Here is a 22,000-nt window from a genome sequence, read left to right on the forward strand (position 1 = left end):
GACATGCAAAAACATGCTCTGACAGCAAAAAGGAGGTGATTTTTCTGATTCTCTGGAATGGAAAATATTTTACAGCTGAGGGAAAATATTTTCCCTTTTTAGTTGGGGAAAAATTCAAGCACAGGGTAGAGGGGGAAATGCCAGCACGGCTGTCTGTTCAGGCAGTGACCAGTAGAGCAATGAGGTCACAGCAATCAGAGTGAAATGACTCTGGTGAGACCTGGAAGGAGAAATGTCCTTGGCATCCAATCATTAAGGTACCTTGTGTACCATGACAAGGAAATTAGATTTATGGGGAAGACAGTGGGAAGTAATCAGAGTCACTTAAGCAGAGGCGTGATATTGTCAAATTATCTTCTACGAAGTTAACCTGTTGACAGAGTCAAGCCTGGTCCTTGACAGAGAGGAGTCAGGAGCAATAAGCGGTGAGAGGAAGGAAGAGGAAATAAGCGACCATGACCATCGGGGATCAATACTTGATCTCCCTGCGCTACAGCTCTCCTCCTGGCCCATGTGTTTTTAACTTTGAAGACATGTTTGAAGAAATGCAAATCACTTTCGCAATTTGCACAACTAATAAAATCAAAACAGTACCAGAGCCATGCTGTAATCCGCAGCTGCCAGTGTTTTTCCTGCGCTCTCACTTTCTGCCCTACCACCCAGCTAGTTTCCCCAGGCCCCACTACTTCCTTCAGCCAGTGCAACAAAGAGAGACGTTCAAAGGCTAGTGGTGGTCGTACGGGTCAGTGTTCTCCAGAGAAACAGAACCAAGAGGAGATATATATGTACATATGCATATAAATAGAAAATAATATATATAGAGTGCATTAACATACTGCACTTTGTATTATATAGTATGTATATAAATCTCTTTATATAATATACAGAGATTTTTTTTTTTTGTAAGGACTTGGCACATGCAATGATGGAAGCTGGGAAGTCCAACATCTGCAGCATCGACCAGTAGGCAGAGATCCAGGAGAGCAGATATGGCAGATAAGGTTGAAGGCAGTCTACCAGAGAATTTCCTCTTCCTTGAGGAGCCCAGTATTTTCATTCTATTCAGGCTTTCAACTGATTGGATGAGACCCACTCACATTATGAAGAGCAATGTGCTTACCAATTTAAATATTAATCTCATTGAAAAACATCCAATTCAACACATGGAATTAACAATCGAAGTGGTCATTCATGTTTCTAGTTGATATGCTATCCATTAAGCATTCATAAGAGCCCCCCTGGCATGGCTGGAAATATCTTTCATCCTACTGGTATTTGCTGCTGGAAGTATTCATTTGCTGCAAGTATTCCCCTAGTGAGAGCATCAAATTCAAGGTTCCTTGTACCCATCTGCACGAGAATCCTTTATTTGCAAATAGCTTCTTGTATGCTCCTTGGACCCTATTCACTATACCTTATGACCCATGAAAAATGCAAGTCTTGTTTTGGTTGTTGAAAGGCATTTTAATGCTCACTTAAAGACACTCCTATTATGGAAACAGGGCACAAATAAATAAAGTAAGAGGAAAAGTTAGACTTAAATTTCTACCTGGGTAATTTCCAAATTCGGCACTTAGAAACATTTTACTACTTGTTTCAAAGACAATGATTACCACCATGTAGTTGTTTTTCTCTGAATACAGAAAAAAGTCAATCACTGTGCATGTATTACCATTATTAAATAATACTTAGAGCACTTAAAGCATACAAAGAGCATTCATCAAAAACACCATTACCCTTCACGGACATTTGCTGAGCTCTTACTCTGCGCCCAGCACTGAATAAAGGCTTTCTGCTTTCCGACAGCTCCGGGGCATCATTCCCAGTTGGGCACACTACATCATTTGCACTTAAGAGAAGCCTGGGATTGTAGATGCAAACCCCCAAATCCTAATATTTGGCAATCATTTCCTCTCTCACTCAGCACCACTCCTCGTCCATCTGCCCCTCAGCCAACAAACAGCTCTGAAGTGAAATCAGCCCTGGAAAATAAAATGCAACAAAACAAAAAGTAGACTTCCTGGCTCAGGAATTGTTTATCCAAATCCATGGTGTCTAGCCACAGTGCATTAATTAGGAGGGCTAAGCTTAATTACTCCCCCTGGCCCACGCAAAGCAGGGAGGAAGATGGCTTTGTGGCAGAGCCTGGTCCGCAGGATTCGAGGTCCTGGGAACCGCCAGGATCCGCAGGTGACAAGGGGGAAGCCGTTAGGCGCTGCAGCTAGCCACAGGCACAGGGCTGGAATTCGCTCTCAGCAGAGACCCAGTGGGGCAGGTTGGGCAGGTGCTCTCCAGAGTGATCTCCTGTTTCTCCAAGAGCTTTGACAAGAAAGGCGTGGGGGGCGGTTCCTGAGAGAGAGTCGGAGCCTGCACGCTGCCAGAGAAATGGGATCGCACACACACACACACGCACAGCTGGCAAACTGTGTTTGTTTGCACGTTCACGTGCTGTGCTAGCTCAATATGTAAGAGTACCGTTTCAATTAAGAAAATATAAGAGCAGCGCTATGAAATTCAGTATGTTTCCTATGGCATTTTCTACAAGTTAAAGCAAATTTTGTGCTGGAATAAAAATGCTTTAAAATCTGTTCAAAGAGATCTCAGTCAGAGTGGTGATAGATTTCAGGGAAGAAATAACGCTTTCTGGGGAATTGATTCTTGACAATAAAGCTGGTAGGTGACAGGATAACAGGGATATGTATTTTAACAGTTCCCTTTTACAGAAACTTAAATTGTATTCAATGTAAAAGTGAAAATGGTTTTCCTCAGACTGGAAGTTCATCTTTCCATTATTTATCTTTTGGGATAAAGTGGCATATGTTGGAGTCCATCTGGATGGGCAACAGATCAAAACAAATGACGTGAAACAGAAATACATGCTACATGCAACTTGTTTCTATCATCCAATTTTTCTTAAACTTGATGCCATGTAGCTTATCAATCAATGCATTTATCATTCGGCAAACAGACGTAGGTTCGAGTGGAAAATGAAGTGGGAGAGGAAATGAACGGAAATTATTAAGCTCATAACACACATTTGGGGGAAGAATTAAGGAGAACAGCAACAAACAGTCTCAAAATAATCTGAAATGTGCGACCACTATTTAAATAAACAGGACTTAGAGTCAAATTTGTAATTAAATCACTTCACCAGAGTGACACTTGGCAAGGAGAAGGGCAGGAGGGTGATAGGACAGAGCAGGGCTCAGTTCTTCTCACTCATTCCAAGAGACAGAGAGACAAAGCCTCAGACACAAGACACAACGACATCGTTACTCTGACGGCGTGACACCTTTCCAGGTTCCGTTCACATCATGTCTTCATGGCGTTGGGCAGAATAGTAGGTGTACTATGGAGACGGGTATGGAGGCTCCTTAAAAAACTAAAAATAGAGCTACCATATGATCCTGCAATCCCACTCCTGGGCACATACCCAGAGAAAACCATAATTCGAAAATGTACTTGCACCCCAATGTTCATTGCAGAACTATTTACAATAGCCAGGACATGGAAGCAACCTAAATGTCCTTCAACAGGGGAGTGGATAAAGAAGATGTAGTACATATATACAATGGAATACTACTCAGCCATAAAAAAGAATGAAATAATGCCATTTGCAGCAATATGGATGGACCTAGAGATTGTCATACTGGGTGAAGTAAGTCAGACAGAGAAAGACAAATATCATATGATATCGCTTATATGTGGAATCTAAAAGAAATGAAACAAATGAATTTATTTACAAAACAGAAATACAGTCACAGATGTAGAAAACAAACTTATGGTTACCAAGGGGGAAAGAAGGGCGTGGGGAAGGATAAATTGGGAGATTGGGATTGACATATATACATTACTATATATAAAATAGATAACCAAAAAGGACCTACTGTATAACACAGGGAACTCTGCTCAATACTCTGTAATAATCTAAATGGGAAAAGAATTTGAAAAAAAACAGATACACGTATATGTACCACTGAATCACTTTGCTGTACAACTGAAACTAACACAGCGTTGTTAATCAACTATAGTCCAATATAAAATTTTAAAAAAATTTAAAGTTAAAAATAAAAATAATTCTTTGGGGTAAACCTACTAGCTTGAAAAGTTACAGTAAGCTGTGGACCTCTATTTTTACTGCCTTGAGTATCATCTGATTGAGAACAGGAATGCACTGTGATCCAGGACTGCATCAAGCTGTCTGAGTGGAGAATCGCTCATTACTCTGCTCTCCCCTGGGTCCCGGAGGATGCTGGGGCCAATCCGACCACCCAGGAACTACACTGAATCGTCCCCTAAGTCCTTCATGACAGATCAATCATGCACGGGGCATGCTTCAAAACACAGCAAAGCAGACTCTGGAGGAAAAAGAACAGGACTGTCTCCCCATTTGGAAGTTGAATCCCCTCTAGAATATTCCCTCCAAATCCTCTCCCTGCCTGATTGAACCCCTCAGTGGCTCAGGAGCCCTTCTGCTTCATGAACCAGGACTTCTCTTGTCAGAATGAAATAGCCAGTTCTCAAGGTTTATAAGTCCTTGTGTATAGTGAAAAAAGATCCTACCTCCTTACAGGACTACTTCTGACCTCCGTAATCATACTTAGTGGAATCCCTCTTCTCCCACAGGATGCATGTGAACTCTATGAGGACCAGGAATGCGTCTGTGTGCAGAACGACTCTATCACCAAGTGCTACATGCTAGCAGAGAGTTAGAGCTCGATACGTCGTTGTTAGCTGAGTGAGGGAATGAGTGAATGAATGACAAATGAATGGAGTCTCAAAGGCTTGAAAGTGCTGTTTCGTAGAAAGAAGGAATGTTAGAATGTAGAGAACAATGAGCGAGAGCCAGCAAACCTGGATTCTAGTTTTACATGCATCTCAAAATTTGTAACATCTTAAGGCATATTTTGATATCAACACTCTGGTTTTTTTTTTTTTAATCTGAAAAGAGGAGTTTGGTTACTTTTAATCTGAATTATCATCAGACTCTGACATTGTGTCCTCTTAATTCTAGGTTATGCATTCTAGTACTAGATAGAACATATTTAATCCCTCCCCTAGCTCAACTCTCCAAATACTCGGGAAAAAATGTGATTTTATGCATAATATTTATTCTCTAAGACGTACATACTCTACATATGCTCCTAAATTTTTATAGAAAAATTGTTTTGAGCCTCTTCACCTCCCTGGGTTGTCCATTTCTTGGAATGCTTTGGTTTGTCCACAGTGCTTTTAAAATGCAACAGTTGGAACTAAACCCAACACTGCCAGCAAGTTGCAAGTTCTGAACAGTACAGACTGGAAGAAGTTCATCATCTCACGAGTGCTACACACAGTTTCTTCTTCCCACAAATATTTACCGTAGGGCTGCAATGCACCAGCCCAGCTCTGGGCGCTGCAGCTATAAACAAGCACAGAGGCAAAGCACTTCTCCCTTCTGTACCTTATTTTCAAGGAGGAGTAGACAGGTTAGGTAATTTTGGATTGGGATCTATATTAACCAAGTAAATAATACCAAGGAGTGGGACAGAAAGTGGGGTAGGGAGCTGCAGTACTAAGACAAATTCAGACAGGTGGGCAGAGCCAGACATATAAAGAAGTAGGGGGAAAGCATCACAGGTAAATGGAAACAGTAAATCCTACCCCTGAGGCAGAAATGAGCTTCATGTACCCAAAACTGAAGAAAAGCTCGCGGGTACTGGCCAAAGAAAACCCAGGGGACAGTTTTATTACATGTAACGTAATTGTAGTGATTGACAGTTAGGCTAGTGCCAGTTTATCATGGTAGATTTGCCAGACAGGTTGGTCCTGTTAGTGAAAATCCCACAGAACCAAATTTGATGGAGAGCATGGGGCAAGGAAAGACTTAGAGTCTTCACCCATGTACGTTTGAAAAACTGCACTCTCCATGAAAAAGGTGTGCTGGAGAGCTACTATATTTAAAGGTCTAGGGGCTAGGTGAGAAGATTTGATCTCTTCAGATACTGTCTAACATTGAGTCTTCCAAATACGATATTACATATTTAAGAAGTATGTATGCCTTTTATATTGTCATTCAGAATATTATATAAAGAGTGAAATATGAATTAGCCAAGGGAAAGAGCCCTGTCAAAAGGATTCTACAGTTTGCATTTGATATTGTTCAATTTTTAAAAAATTAAAATACACTCTACTTTTAAGTATTAGATTTGTTCATCTTGCAAGGGATAGTTGTACTAAAAAAATGTCTTAAATATATGTCTTAAGAGCTCAGCTAGTTATGGAGATCTAAAGGGCTCCATTTAGAAGAATCAGAATTAGTCACTATCAGAGTAACTGTTACAGTTGTAAAGTTAATTTAGCAGCTGAGATTAACCAATCCAGCAATGGCAGAGATGATTTCTATATATAAATGTGGTATTAAAATAGGTTGTCATATCCTTTAAAAAAACAGTGTGGCAAGCACAAAATCTGTATTTAACCTCTTCAGGGACTAATGAACAAGCTGTACAAATTTATCAAGTGTAAAGGCAGGCTTTAGCACATAAAGCTTGACCATATATTGGTATTTTGAAGAACCTTAATACCAACCTTTAAGAGACTTAGTGACAGGTGGAAAGATCTCAAGGAGATTTGATCAAGGATGGGAAATTTAGGAAGAAATTGGTATTGGAGGTTGAAAAAAAGGGTGAACATTGTTAGTGGCAGAAAGTTTGGCAACACGCTCACTTACGATGAGAAAGCAGCTGAAGAGATTTACAGGCTGCATATGATAAGATACCAATGTAGAGACAAATGGAAAGAGAACTTCAGTTTTGAAGCAAAATTTAGAGGAAATATAAGGGAACCAGGCCTTGCTCCTTTTGCTTAGAAATAAACTTATTTTTTCTATCCTTAGTCTCTCCCAGCAGAAGAGTTTCAAATTAAGAAAATGCCTCAGTGCAAATATCAAATCCTGGTTCCTCTCAGGTAAACATTTCTGAGTTAAAACGAATTCAAGGGAATGATTATAAAAATTCTTCAGGGGGACTTCCCTGGTGGTCCAGTGGTTAAGAATCATCCTTCCAATGCCGGGGACACGGGTTCAATCCCTGGCTGGGGAATGGAGATCCCACATGCCTCAGGGCAACTAAGCCCGTGCGCCACAACTAGAGAGCCCATGCGCCACAACTACTGAGCCCACGTGCCACAACTGGAGAGGAGCCCACAAAGAAGATCCTGCATGCCACAACTAAGATGCAACACAGCCAAATATATTAATAAATAAGAATAAATTAAAAAAAAAAAACAACTCTAAGAGCTTAGAAGGATTAGAAGTAGTGCCTTGTAAACCCTTTCCAAGAGAGAAAAGCCCTCTAAGGATCTTAAGAGCATCCCTGGAAAGTTCCCCCTGTTAAACATGGGGATTTTGAGAAGGTTAAGATCCTTGTGTCCAGCTGTCTCACAGGAAACCAACATAGTTGAGTTGATCTTGAAGAAAATTCTGCGTATGACTTTTGTCTAATTAAATGGATTATAAATCAAAACACAGGAGACCTACAAAATGTTTAAGGAAATTGGTCAGCTTTGACTGAAAAGGACAGAGACAGTCCAAAGTAAAAAGAGGCCTTGGCCACTTTTTGTGAGCAGGACGCAAGCTTGAGAGGGCTTTTCATCTGAAGGACAGACGGTATCTTATAGAAAAGAAAGAATAAGGAAAAGGGAATAACCAAGCCCTAGACAGCAGAACCAAGAGCCTCAGGAAACTGCTTCTGGGAGGCAGGAACAAACCCTAGTCAAAGAATTTGCAACGAGTACCCAGATTTCAGAACTATTATGGACCAGGGTCTGCTGTGAGTCTCTTATTTCTTTCTTCGTGAATAGGAGTGTCTATGGAGGTGATTCAACCTTTGAGTGTTGAGTGTGTAGCAGAGAGACAGTGTGTTTCTTTATTTTAGAATTCATCCTATTGAAAACAACCATCCTAGAAGAACTGCACCCAAGAAGCCTCACTTGCACCTAGATAGCTTAGACGACAAGATCCTGGACTTGTTAGTTGATGAAAAAATGGATTGAGACCTGAGAGGGCTTGGGGAAAGGAATCATTGTAGTTTGCACCCTGGAATGGAAAGGAAGGTGTGTAAGTAATTGTGACCACAGGTGAGCTGTGGTGGCTTTAAAACATGAGCTCCAATTTATTTGACACGATTTCCATCAAAAGGTGGGCTCTATATCCACTGTCCTTGCATCTGGGTAGGAATGTGAGCAACTGCTTTGACTAATAGGTTACCGCCTAAGAGATGCTGGAAAATGAAAATCAATGCAGCTTCTGATTTGTTTGCTGGAAAAGTCACACTTAGCACTTTGTGTCTCCATGCAAGAAGTCTGGTTACCCTGAAGCACCACGCCTGCCGTGAAGATGCAGAGACATGCAGAGGTCATGTGCAGGTTATTCAGTGGGTGGTCCTAGTCTTCTAATAATCCCAGGTCGGGTGCCCAACATCTGAGTGAATGACCTCTCAGAGAGTCCCTAGCATTTGAGTCACCTCAGCGTCATAGACTGGGAGTCACAGACTGGAAGTCAGAGACACACACAGCAAAGCATTTCACTGTGTGCTGTCGAATACCTAACCCACAGAATTCATGGGCAGTATAAGATGGTTGCTTTAACCCATTAAATTTTGGGGCAATTCATTACACAGAAATAGCAACCAGAATATGATCTCATAGAGAAGTTGTGAGTTACCATGGAAAACACATAAAACTATTCCTATTGGACATGTAGTACTTAACAATATTAGATATAATAACGATGATTATTATAAATACATTAAATACATTATATATATTATATTAATGTCGAGATTAGAGAAAACTGCCTTTACCCTTATAGCACATTCATTTAGCAGGTTGGGAACAGAGATTATCTGTTAAGGCTGATTACCAGAAATTACATACTAAGCCCAGAATTTCTGCAGCTTGAGGCACCTGGGAGAAAATGGTCACCTCCTTTGTTGACATCATACAAAGGCAGAGTAACTGACACCTATTAAACATCATCTGTAGCGTTAGCCAGTCCCTGTAAATCAACTCCCAAGTATCTCATATTCTGTTATCCCAATTCAAATTCAGGGTAGTGGCTTTTTCTTAGGCATTTCTACTCTCCAAGTTATTTCACTGAAGTTGAAAGCACTAATGTCCCTAAAGAATATCAGAAGAAAAAAAAATAAAACTTTTCATAGAGCAATTCACTTAGAATTAAACCAGGCCAGTACCTCAGGTAAATGCTGTAGGTTCAACAGTTATAATAAAGTCTTCATCCTGCAGTTGAAGACCATTTAAAAGATCTTCAGAACAATGTTACTTTGTGAAGAAGAGTGTTATTTTGATTTAGAAAAATGAAAAAAAAAAAAATGACCATTTCCCTAAGTGCTCAGATATTCACAAGACAATCCTATGCGTGTAAACTTTCAACAAACTTTCCCTTTCAGTATCATTGGTTATTTTAGTTTTTCATAGCATGGGCTATTTTACATAATAACTAAAGAGTTGTTAAAACAAAAGGAAATTGAGAGCATCACCCCCTTAGAGATGAAGAAAAGTAAAAAGAATTATCAAAGCGATATTTACAACACTTAAATTTAAAGGCCCATGAAATGTTGAGAAATAGTACCATAAGTAAAGAACACTTGGCAATATGTACATGGAACAGAAGTGAAAGACAGCATGCATTTTTCTACAAATTCTTGACTCTAGAAAATTCTTGGTTTAGCAGCTGTGAGACTGACATTCAGACAGTAAAGAAAAGCCATAGGTTAGGTTTCACTTATCTAAGGCAAACAGAGGGTCTAAACACATAAAGGTCAGAGTGTGGGCAAACTTCGAATAGCAATGAGTTAGCTTTTTATTTTCATTATTTTTTATCATCACCATTATTATGACAGGCTCGATCTGGGTCTTCATCACTTCATCACTAAGGGAAGGTACTAACTAATGAGTCTTATTCACTGCAAATAATAAACTATGTTGATGAAAAACAGGGATTTGATTCCTTTTTCCACTTTTATTTATCAAACACTTAATGGTGTTTATTTTGTCCCAATGAATCTTCCTAGCATTTTAGAACTATTAACTCATTTTAATTCTCATAACTTTGAGGTACGTCTCACATTTGTCACTATTTACACATGAGGAAACTGTGGCACAAAGATGTCAAGTAGTATTGCCGAGGTCCCACTACTAAAAGTGGCAAAGCTCACATTTGAACCCCATTAGTTTTCTTCCAGACACATTTTTAACTACCTTGCTCTGTAGCCTCTCCACATGTAACATGCAAGAGATTTGTTCTAATTCTAAGCCATGACACTTCTATTATGCGCTCACTGGACACCAAACAGAATGCCTGAGTAAGAAGGTAACGTTGCCAGTCACAGGCAAATCCTCTACTGTGTTATTGGCTAATGAGGAGCAGAAATCACTTCTTCCGAAACTTGAATGTACTACAGTAGTCGTTTCATAGGAAACGGTCCTAGAGAAAGTCGTTGCAGATTAAAACAAAACCATCTTGCTGGAATTTCAATTTTTAAAGCTTTGTAAAATTTACAATAACAAATCCCTTTCCTATTTTGTAACTTTATGAAAATTCATTTTGAATAAAATTGGAAAGTAAAACTGCTGTGGATCTAAGTCTGAACAACCTGAACCCAACCTTGAGCCACCACGAAGCATTCACAGCCCTACACCACCGTGTGGAACTTGCTTAGCATTAAGTGTTGAGGTTTACAGGTAGGAATAATTACTCTCTGTTAAAAAATGTGACCATCTGTGAAAACATAGCCGGTGCCTCACTTAACCACTGTGTGTTCACTCTGTATCTCCCGCCTGAGCTTTCCAGCGCCCTGCGGCACCGCGGGTCCAGCAGTTTCCTGGAGCCAGAATGCTTTCCTAAGAAGCTCTCTTTTTGATGTTGACATCAAAAGCACACATCCTAACGAAAGCACAAATCCAAGCGCTCCTGTGTGTCAGAGACTGTGTATTCTCCGGCAGCGGCTGGGGGAAGAGAGCCCTCTGCAATTGTCTTCCTTGCCTGCCGCGTCCAGATTTGCACCAGATGCTGAATGGGGCCATCATGCCAGGAACTCCACACCCAGAAGCACTCTGGTTGTTTCTGCCTCTTGTCCTCTTTTAAGAGCCAAGTCTCATCACCAGTCCTACCCTCGTGTCATGCCTATCTCAGTTATTTAACAGGGCTGCAGAGACAGGGGAGAGAATCAGTACTGAATAGATGTCATTTCTCATCCCCACCTGGAGGTTATGAAGGCGGCGGCAAGTGGCTCGAGGTGATGTCGTAGGAATGAGCCGGGGGAAAGCAATGCTCTCACTGCCATCCTCCCCCTTCAGCGGTCCCTCAAACCGAGAGATTCTAAATGCATGTTGGCATCCTCAGTGCTCCCTTTGTGCTGCAGAGAATCGAGTTAAATGTGGGCTAATCAGCAAGTTCTAAATATCCTGATTAATAAAACATGGATAGCGACACCTGTTCCTCCCATGCTCCTAGACACTTCCGCATCAAGAATTTTGTTCTACAATCTTTCAAACACAGTGATCACATCGAGTCTCATTAAATCAGCCATAAGTTCATAATAATTTCCAAAATCCACACCCGAGGAGTTTTAACAATCTACCTGCCTAACTGAGCCCACAATTTAAAAACTACTGACCAGGGTGTGTCGGCAATTACTATTTTCATTTAATAGTCAATAAAATGTGTTATTCAGTCTTACTGATTAATGCAATTATCCACAACATCTGTTTTAAACAAGAAAAATTAATGTGAATTACGCTAATTTTGTTTCTGAAAGCACATAATAATACGGAAATTTCCTGGTTTTCATTATAGAAAAGTCTTTCAATACTATTAGCATGCCCAGTGGAGTTCACACTAAGCACATGGGACTCTCATACACAATTTAGACTCAGGAGAGTCCTTGGAAAGTGTACTTTTGGAAAAATGAAAAGTGAATTAGCCTTTCTACCCCCTGGCATTCTCCCTGTAGCGTCAGGCTCACACCTGCTCAAAATGCATTTCACTTGGATAATACAGAGCATTCTGGGTAAATGTGCACAGGTTATTCATAAATTAACGTTTGTGATGGCTTTACCTAGAACCCGGCTCTCTCCAACCTCAGAAGTCAGCTGCTACACTTTGGCAAAGAATCATTTAGGACCCTGTCATGTTGTAAGTGACTTAATATCCAAACAAGAAAATGGCTTAAACAATAAAGAACATATATTGAATCATTTTGTTTGGTTTTGAACAAGGTTTGGTTTCTAGCAAGAACTGACCCCATGGCTCAACCGACATCACGTAGAACGTACGTTTTCTTTCTCTCCTTCTGTCCTGCCTGTTTCCAAGTCAGATTCAGCATCCACCGCATCTCTGGTCCCCTTGAAGCGCCAACCTTTTCCCTCACAATATCCTGTTACAGACCTGAAGTCCTCACACAAACCATTCAGAAGAAGAGAGCTAGTCTATTCCAGAGGCTTTCAGGAAGAGTAAGGCTTCTCTTCCCAGGAAGTTTACTAAAGGCTCCACGTGTGCTATCGATTCTGATGGAGTTATGTTTCCAGTCCTGAGCCATTTCCTATGACAGAGTATTACGATACACGATCGGTTTAAGCCCATCAAGGCTGTCCTGAGTCACTCGGCTGAACATGGCAGGGCTGGTTCTCTGAGCACGGTTACTAGAAGGCAGAATGAATGGTGGGCAGCAGACAGCAGGTGTCCACTGAAGCAGGTGTCCCATCCTGCCTTAGCTAAACCTGCCTTTGGGGACAACCGCATCCCTGGGTGTCCAGAGTGAAGCACGATCACATGGTTATATTAAAGGAGTAACAGAAGAAGATAAAAGGCTCTTTTTTTTTTTAAAATTTTATTTATTTACTTATTTATGGCTGTGTTGGGTCTTCGTTTCTGTGCGTGGGCTTTCTCCAGTTGTGGCAAGTGGGGGCCACTCTTCATCGCGGTGCGCGGGCCTCTCACTATCGCGGTTGCGGAGCACAGGCTCCAGACGTACAGGCTCAGTAATTGTGGCTCACGGGCCTAGTTGCTCCGCGGCATGTGGGATCCTCCCAGACCAGGGCTCGAACCCGTGCGCCCCGCACCGGCAGGCAGACTCTCAACCACTGCGCCACCAGGGAAGCCCAAGGCTCTTACTTTTGAAATGAGATCTAGCAAACTTACTTTTTTCTGCATTTACCAGTAAACGTACTTTTTTCTCTAGGGGACAAGCTTGAGATGTTGAGTGAGTTTCTCAAGGTTAAAAGGCTTTAGGGAAGCCAGGACTGCATTTCAGGTACTCTGAATCTCAGTACAGTATCCTCCCTACCAAACTCTTTTGAGCATTATTATTTATTTTTACCTTATTTTCTAAATTTTAATAAAATTAATTCTAGGTATATTCTATAAATTGGACCCATTTTGTATTGCATCTAACCTATGAGTCATGGGCAGCTAACCCTCACAACAAGAAACCCAAACTCCCCCGTTCAGAGGTTAGCAGCTTCGAGGGTTACATGAACTCTTCTAAGTTTGGGGATTGTAATTTTGTGCCTTGAAAGAAAAAAATCAGTAAATTCGGTAATAATAGAAAGGACAAAGAAACTGGCAGTCAGAAGGCCCATGTTTTTGTCCCAACTTTACCACTAACTACTCGTATGACGTAAGTAAGTTATTCATCCTCTGTGGGTTTCAATTGTGGAATTAAGAAAAAGACTTTTTAAGGGACTTTCTGATTCTGGAACCCTTTGATCCACAAATTTTGGTTAAGCAATGGGAAAAGTCTGTGGTACTTTAATTGTAAAGAAACACATAGAATTTGGAATTAGATTGGCTAATCTCAAATTAGCCTCTGGCCCTGAGATTAAATATGTTATTTAACTTTTATGATTTTTCTATGCTTTTTCTAATTCTAAAAATAGAACTAATAAATCTATAATATATCCACTATTTCAAAATGATTAATATTCCAAAAGCCATATTTTTTTCAATTCGCCAAAGTTCATGAAGGGATTGCCAAGTAAGAGATCAGCCGCTACTTGGAGTAAGGAAAGGTGTCCCTTTGGGCTATCACTGGAAAGACAAATAGAAGATCTTGAAAGGGGTATCCTAGGAAAGAGGAAGGGAAGTTAAAGATTCTTTAAAAAAAAAAAAAAGGAAAATTGAAGTAGAGAAATATCATAAAATTGTGAACGCAGGGAAGGAAAATGTACATATAAACAAAGGTTTATTTGTTTTGGTTTTCTTCCCCCCAAAACCCTTCAAAAGCATGGTTGTCATGCACGGTCAGTTTGAGAGTGAGGAAAAGTTGGAAGGAAAGGGTTCCAGCCTCTTCTCCTCCGACGCGGCCCCCATCATCTGAGGAATGACGGAGTGTGCTGATAGAGGCCTGGCAGCACACAGCAGGGCAAGTAGTAGGAACACTGCGCTTGGTCCCTGGTTTATCTCCACATTTGCAATACAATGGATCTTAGGGACATTTGCTTATAAATTCCAGAAGGTCATGGGGAGTACGTGCTACAGGTTAACTAAACACTGGACTTTGTACAATCCTTATAATTTCCTGTTATGGAGTATGAAATTAAAATACCCCTGAGGTCTACGAATTTGATTCCCCTTGTAAGAGACAGAGGTCTTATAGGCCCAGATCCCTAGTGTGAATTAACTGCAGCCTAATAAGTGATGTTAATCTATGTAAAAAAGAAGGAGAAGACTGGATTAATAGAAAAGTGGCCATTTGGAAAAGCAGGCAAATGAGAGTTAAAGAAGCCAAACTGGTCAGTCTCTGTCTTCAATGAGAGAAGGAGAGCTCCGGAGAGACCTGGAGCTATGGACCTCATCAGAGGTGCGCTTCCCCCGTGGCCTTCTCAACATCCCGGCTTTCCCCAGGTGTAGATGAACTAACCCCACCCCAAACCAGTTGATTTCCCTCCTGATTCCACGCTACGAAGGAAAGTCTGGTTACAAATTCCCTTTCCAGAACTTTCCTGCTTGCAGTCAAGCATTTCATCACTAAAATAAATATCTCCAGGTACAAATTAATAAATTTGACCAACTGCATTGCACATACACCTTCTGTAATTTTGATGAGTCCGTTCACTTCGTAAGAGATTGATCATCTCTGGTTGTGCTGATAAAATCTTGTGTCTGAAATGCAAGCCCGAGGCACACTACCCTTTAACTGCCCAAGGACCTCCAGAGCCGATGTCTCTGGAAGATGAATCTGCATCCTTCCCTTGAGCACTAATACAAGCTATGTCCAAACTGGATGGATTATGTTATTTTGTGTTTTGCACTTCCAGGGTTAGTTAACTAAATAGATAAATGATTATAATGCTATACCATGCAAAATATGTCAAAATGTATATGCATTATAAAGCTTGGGGTTAGAGTTATTATTTTTTAAGATCTTAATCTATGTATTTTTTACAGCTTAAATCTTCTGGAGTGTAATAATAGCTACGAAATAGTTTCCACGTTTTCTCTTTTTTTATATGCCTTAAAACAAAAACAAACAAAAAAACTATATATAAAGTTAATAGATCAGTATATTTGAAAGACTCTAAGTTTCTAAAAGAACAAATTAAATTGACTCACATTTAAATTAGCAAAGTCTTAATTCTGAAATTAGATGGTTTGCACATGTATTATTTGGATAACTTTAGCACAGGCAAAATACATTAAGGAAACTTCAAAGGAGGATATGTCTCATTTGTTCAACCATCAGGAAATGTCCCCATGTATACAAGATGTTTTGCCTTCCTTTGGAGAGAACTGAGACTTGAAATTACAGAAATCATTGTCCTGAATAGATTCTTTTTGCTTTCCACACACAGGGTATGCTGTTTAATTTATCCAATTTAAATGGCATTCACAACTTTTCTGGACTATTTATTTAGTCCATCAAGACAAACAATTTAATGGCTCATAAGATTTAACAGTATGTTTCAATATACTCTTAAAGAAATACTTTTAACTCCATCCTATAGAAAACTAAGATGTACTTGAACCTGAAAAGAGCTTCCCTTTCTGATGCTCAGAACCATGTCTCTTTAAGAAAGTAATATATAAGCTGGGAATTTCCTTTATTTCTCTCATAATTAACCCAGTTTTCCTATAGAATGTCCACTGACTCACACTGTGACATAATAAGTGTGTTTGCCCCTGAAGAAAACACAGCTGCTCATAAATGGAAACTTTTTCAAAAGACTCTTGAGGATTTCTAAAGATGTGGCTTAACATCAACATCAGGATAAAGATCGTGGTTATTTACATTTGAGGTTGAATAATTTCATTATTATTTCCAACAAGGAAACAACCAAGTGTGATTTATTTAAAAAGTCACATAAGCCACTCCAGCTTTATCTGACTCACTGCCAAGTAGACATGAACAGCAGGACATTTCTGGTGGTGACATAATGCCAAAGAAGGGGGTGGGAATCAAAACAGTGTTTTCGGGCTTCCTTGGCGGCGCAGTGGTTGAGAGTCTGCCTGCCGATGCAGGGGACACGGGTTCGAGTCCTGGTCTGGGAGGATCCCACATGCCGCGGAGCAACTAGGCCCGTGAGCCACAACTACTGAGCCTGCGCGTCTGGAGCCTGTGCTCCGCAACGAGAGAGGCCGCGACAGTGAGAGGCCCGCGCACCGCGATGAAGAGTGGCCCCCACTTGCCGCAACTGGAGAAAGCCCTCACACAGAAACGAGGACCCAACACAGCCAAAAATAAATAAATAAATAAAAATTAAAAAAAAAAAAACAAAAACAAAACAAAAAAAAAAAACAGTGTTTTCATTTCCAAATATGGTTCAGATGTTGATCATTATGGATATTAAACAAAATTGCCACCCAGTATTCTCATGTGAAGTTTCCTTCCAAATCATCTTAGGATCATGCAAAGAATCTAGATGATGAGTAAATAATGTATAACTTTCATAAATCTTGCTTTTAGCATTTTCATACCCATTTTCAGAATTGACCAGTGTCCCTCACTCCACACCCCACCCAATACACTTAAGAGATGGCTCTTTGATATTCTAATAATCACATCACCAAGTCAAAAGAAAGAGTCATATCATAGAGAATAGGTCCAGTTAATACTTAGCTGATAAATTTCCTCACTTTGCAGATATTTCATTCTCAGAAACTCCACAAATACGCCATGAGCCTATGGCAGGGCAATGACTGGAGTAAAAGCGTCTGTCACTACATGAGTCAGAGACATCTTCCGACGTTTCCTACAAACTCTAGACACGTCATGATCTGCTTGCTCTTTGATCACATTTTCAAAATCAGTACAAAGAAAGTACAAAGAGGCTACACATGTCTTTTCTCCCTTGAAGGTGATTCGAGTTCATTACTCTCTTCCTCTCAGGCTCTCCTTGACACTCCACTCCCTTTGTTTCTTTCATTTTGGTTTTGTTTCATTGCCCCTTCTGTCCCTACCATCCATTCTTAAGAAAAAAGAATGAACATACAGAACTAGACATGGGGGAAGCTCATTTTCTACAAAGCTAATGAGTCCTGAGGACTAGACAACAGTTACGTTGAGGGGAACAACAGGATTACAGATTCTAGCATTCTGTCTCAAGATCCCTTTTAGGGGAACACAACAACATTTATAATATTTTCACGCAATATCCTTGAGTCTGCTCAATCTCCTTAAAAATGCTTTGAAATAAGTTCCCAGCATCTTTCAAGCAGTTTCACTTAGCACAGCCCCGGCTAGATTTCACTAGGCAAAATAAAGCCTAAATGTAATAAGTTGAATATTCTATTTCTCTAGCCCATGTAAGTTTCAAATAACGCTTTTTTTTCATGGAGAAAAACAATACAAATGAAACAGACATCAAACAAAAGTAATCCACACACACCCCTGAGAACGAATACGGAAGCAGTAGATCGTATGAGGCAGTGAAGTGCCGTCCTAATTCATATTATGTCATCAGCGACACAGCTGTCACAGCTCTCACTTCTGTGTCACTGCGTTAAGAAAGTTATTTTCAAACATTGTAGCTTAATGGGCAGTGGGCAAAATTAGCAGCCATCAACAGCCCCACTGTCTGAAAATGAAGGACAGCAGTGTCACAGCCGTCCAGGGCACCCCTGGGCACCATCCGAGTCCAAAGGGACTCCGTAGGATGTTTAGACAAAGAGAAGTTTTTATCTTTCAAGCAGCAAGTGTCCTCAAGGATTTGGTTCCTTCATTCAGAAAATAAAGGTTACACTTAATATGCTCCTGTTCGCTACCAATGATGGATTTGGTCACGAAGAGGACGGTCCTCTTCCAGTGGACCATCACACACTGAGCGGGGTAGCCCAGATGCTCTTAAGCCTTGGCCACTCCTGGGGGCACACAGAGCAGTGCTGGCGGCAGTTGGCTTGGCTGTCCTAGTTGATCAAATCAAACCTCCTCTTACCTCGACTTCCTTGTTCTTCTCTTTGTTTCTGCCCACTGAACTTCGCCCATTGCTGGCCGCCTCCCGGGTGGGGATTACGGAAATCTGGTGGAGGGGCATAGCGGCAGAGCTGCAGGTGGCTCTTCACTCGCCCTCAGGAGCCCACCTGCACAATTGTTCATATCCTGGCTTTGCCAAGCTCAGTTCTAAACAAAAAGGGGGAAAATAGTGTTTGAGACACTGTGCAGCAGAAGCCAGGGTCTCTGGCCAAAATGTCAAACACGCCGAAAGGGAATGGAAAACAAATGCAAGAGCAAATAATCCAGGGGGGGTTGCGTCTCAGAAGAACGACTGACTGCAAGTCATAACCGCTCCGCTTTGTCACTGGAGCACCCCCTCTCCCCTGAGAGCATTGTGGGAGACAATTCAATTTCTAGGGTACCTAATAACTGTCATGGAAACCAAGGAAACGTAGGTCTCACAGGCCCTTATTAGCAACCGCTTCCTTTAATGGCACCGACTCCCATATCTGCAGCGGCTGCCACTTCTGTTTTTGTTTCTCCCTGATTCCCCGGGAGCCCGCTGAGCTCCCAGAGACACCGCATCCTGCTGACTAGGGAAATAAGCAGAAGGCTGAAAAGCTTAGTGTCCTATTTGGAGCCAAATCTCTTCCCTGAAAGGCACGGCTAGCTGCCTGTGCCCTTAATGCATCGCGATAATCTGCTTAGGCCAAAGGATCTGCCTTGAAGTGAAGAGCGTCCAGCGAGGTGTTGAAAAAATAAGAGACTGGGAACAAGTGCAAATGTCTTTCTTTGGCTGGTTATTAGAGAGAGCTGCCTACTGCCTGCACTTCCTCAGTAAGACATCGGCAACAGGAGTCAGGCATCCTTATTCCCGAGGCTTGGAGCCCCAAACTGCCCATTTCTGCTTTAACTGCCACTCCTGTGCTCCCGGAAATATATCTGTTACAACCAAGAGTATTTTCTCCTTGCTTTTCCAGGAAGGGAGCAGACTCTGCTAAAGACTGCACTGTCCTCTTTATAGATATACAATTTGGAGAAAATGAATGTTTAATCCAGATTTCTGCCCTTCAAATTAAAAAAAAAAAATCCAATCTCTCAGTGGAGTGAGTTCTCAAAATATATTAACTTTTAAAAAATCCTTTTTCTCCTGTGATCATGTCTTCTTTGTTAGGGTATTTGGTATTGTTTTTAAAAGGACAGACTTTTCTTATTTTAATAAATGCACTTTCTGTTTTCCAGACATTATGAGTAAATCAAATCTCCCACTATCTTTTGTGCTTCTTCACCCCAAAAAAAGCAACATTCAGGAAATTTGTTGTTTTTACATGTCTTCAGGCACTTACGTGTTCAAATTTGTCCCTAATCACATAGGAGATATTCAGAGTAGTCTCTAGCTGCAATTCATCTGTAACTAGCTTTGTATTCCATAACAATAATGCCATTTCTATACGACATTCAATTTGTTTAAACTCGGGCAAAGATAAAAAGCGAAAAAGGTAGTATTCTCATTGGCAATTAAGCCAAAGATCATCAAAGATTGCTAAAAATCTTTAAATGTTTACTGAAATGAACACTTTGATGTACTTGCAACTTTAATCTATTTTCAGCCTAGATTTGCCCCCTCACGGGAGCCCTGGCTCTCTGGCCACCAGGCTCATCTGGGAGATTTCATAACAGGGGGATGGATATCTGAGACTCACTTTAAGACGGATTCAGGTTCAGCCAGTCTGCAGGGAAAATGTGAAGTAGATGCTTCTTTAATATATCACAGAGGATTCGAACATAAAACAAGTTTGAGAATCACCACAGCATATCAATAAAATAACCTTGGAACAATAAGCTATTTCAAGTTTACCTAGTGACAAATGTCTTGCTTTAAAATAGTAAAAAATAGAGTTAGATAGCCCTAAACCTAGTATTTATTCATCATCTGAGGTCACAAAGTTTATCTGTGAAGCTTTAATGAAGGGACTAAAAGCCAAACTCTTCCAAAACTGCCACGTCCAAAGTTAAGTACATAATGCTTAAACATTTCTGTAGCTCAAGGATCACACCTATGACCTGTCATTGTGGGGTTGGCATTTCCTTAATTTAAAAATAACCATTAATCCCTCTATCTAAAAGGACTGTCTTAATTAAGGAAAGGATGTAAACAGAAATCTGTAAATTTAATAGTGTGTGACAAATACTAAAATGTAAATTATGAACCTGTTTAGAAAAGTAGTATCGTCTGTGTTTACATCCATGAGAATTTCTGTAAAAAGCTAAGGCAGCTTTCCAGATAATTTAGACTTAAATACTTTTGTTTAAAATATTCATTGAAGTTACAGGAAAGGAGATTTTTAGCTTGAATTAACTAAACTGGTATCTTAATCCTTTACCTCATTATGCATGTGCTGTTATCCCTTGTTTGCTCTGAGGTTTTTTTAAAAACTCAGATTTGAATTTCAAGTTAATTTTGTTTATGTGGTTGAGTCATTTCAATTAGCTTTCTTTTATCTTAAAGTTTAGAATATAAATCAGGAAAAAGCTTTACTTTGTCAAGTATTTTACACACTATACACGAGTTTAGTTCTTATTAACATAATAAACATGGTTTATCATGTATTTTCAACTAAATGCTTCACAACAGGAATAATTAATAATCAGGATGTTTAATAAACACTTCCCTAGTACTGTATGAGGTACTGCCACAAATTAAGCTTTTAAAATTTTCAAATCAGGGGAAAAAAAATGCTTTGAACACTCTGTGGGTTCTAATACTGTGCAGCCTTGGAACACTGGAACCTATAACAGCCAGTGTCAAGGACGCATTTATCTAACACCTTTGCTTAACCAGCTCCCAGGGTGCTCTCCTAGCTAGAAGCATGAAGTCTCACTGGGATGACTCTTTATGTAACAATCCAAAGCTAAGAAAAATGTAATGGAATGCATTTCTCCTGTGGGAGCACAGTCTATCTCGCGCACTAATTAAACTCTACGGGATAAACAAGAAGCGGTGCACTCAACAGCTGAGCACGACCAGACACTGGCCCCCATATCAGAGAAGAGGCCCAGATTCTAGAATCACTCAGCTGATTTGTCTCTACATACACAATCAATCACAAGACATGATCCAGATTTCCAAACTTGATTTTTGTGGATACTACTGACCATAATTATCGTTGAAACCACCCTGGAATATTCTCTCTCTACCTGGATGCTATTCCACACACACACACCTGAATTGCATTTCTTTTGGCTTCCAACCCCTGGCTCTGGGGACAGTACCCTAATTACTTCCCCTGGCTAATAACTTTGGGGTTTGCAGTTGATGATTCTAATGCTGGGACCTCGGACTTTCTGAAGAGGTTCTGATTTGGTGTTTCTCCTTGCTCTCAATAGCCTCGGTTGTCTCTATTTTAAAAGGAAAACAAAATGAAATATACATCTGATCCTCTACTATAAGACCTACCTCAGTCTTTGCCAGCTTCAAGAACTAAAAAATGACCTCTAAAAGGTTTATTAAGTTTGATTGTAATTAAGCAAGAAAAGAAACTCATTATTAGGCAAAGACAAGGAACCAA

General features: G+C 40.4%; 1 protein-coding gene across 4 annotated transcripts in view; it reads right to left on the reverse strand.

Annotated features, from left to right (window-relative positions):
• The window catches only part of MARCHF1 (membrane associated ring-CH-type finger 1), an 884,469-nt gene that overhangs the window by 464,708 nt on the left and 397,761 nt on the right, over positions 1 to 22,000 (reverse strand). For 2 of the 4 annotated variants that reach the window (XM_082391765.1, XM_082391766.1), the window contains one exon: positions 18,433 to 18,617. The exons of 1 other annotated variant lie outside the window; for it this stretch is intronic. In XM_082391765.1, the coding sequence (XP_082247891.1) occupies positions 18,433 to 18,531 (99 nt within the window). In that variant the 5' untranslated portion in view covers positions 18,532 to 18,617. Of the gene's footprint in view, positions 1 to 18,432; positions 18,618 to 22,000 lie in introns of those variants that run through there. One more of the 4 variants, XM_082391763.1, reaches the window with a different exon arrangement.

Source organism: Balaenoptera borealis, assembly GCF_965194805.1.
Source record: "Balaenoptera borealis genome assembly, chromosome: 4".
In the NCBI taxonomy this organism is placed as follows: domain Eukaryota; kingdom Metazoa; phylum Chordata; class Mammalia; order Artiodactyla; family Balaenopteridae; genus Balaenoptera; species Balaenoptera borealis.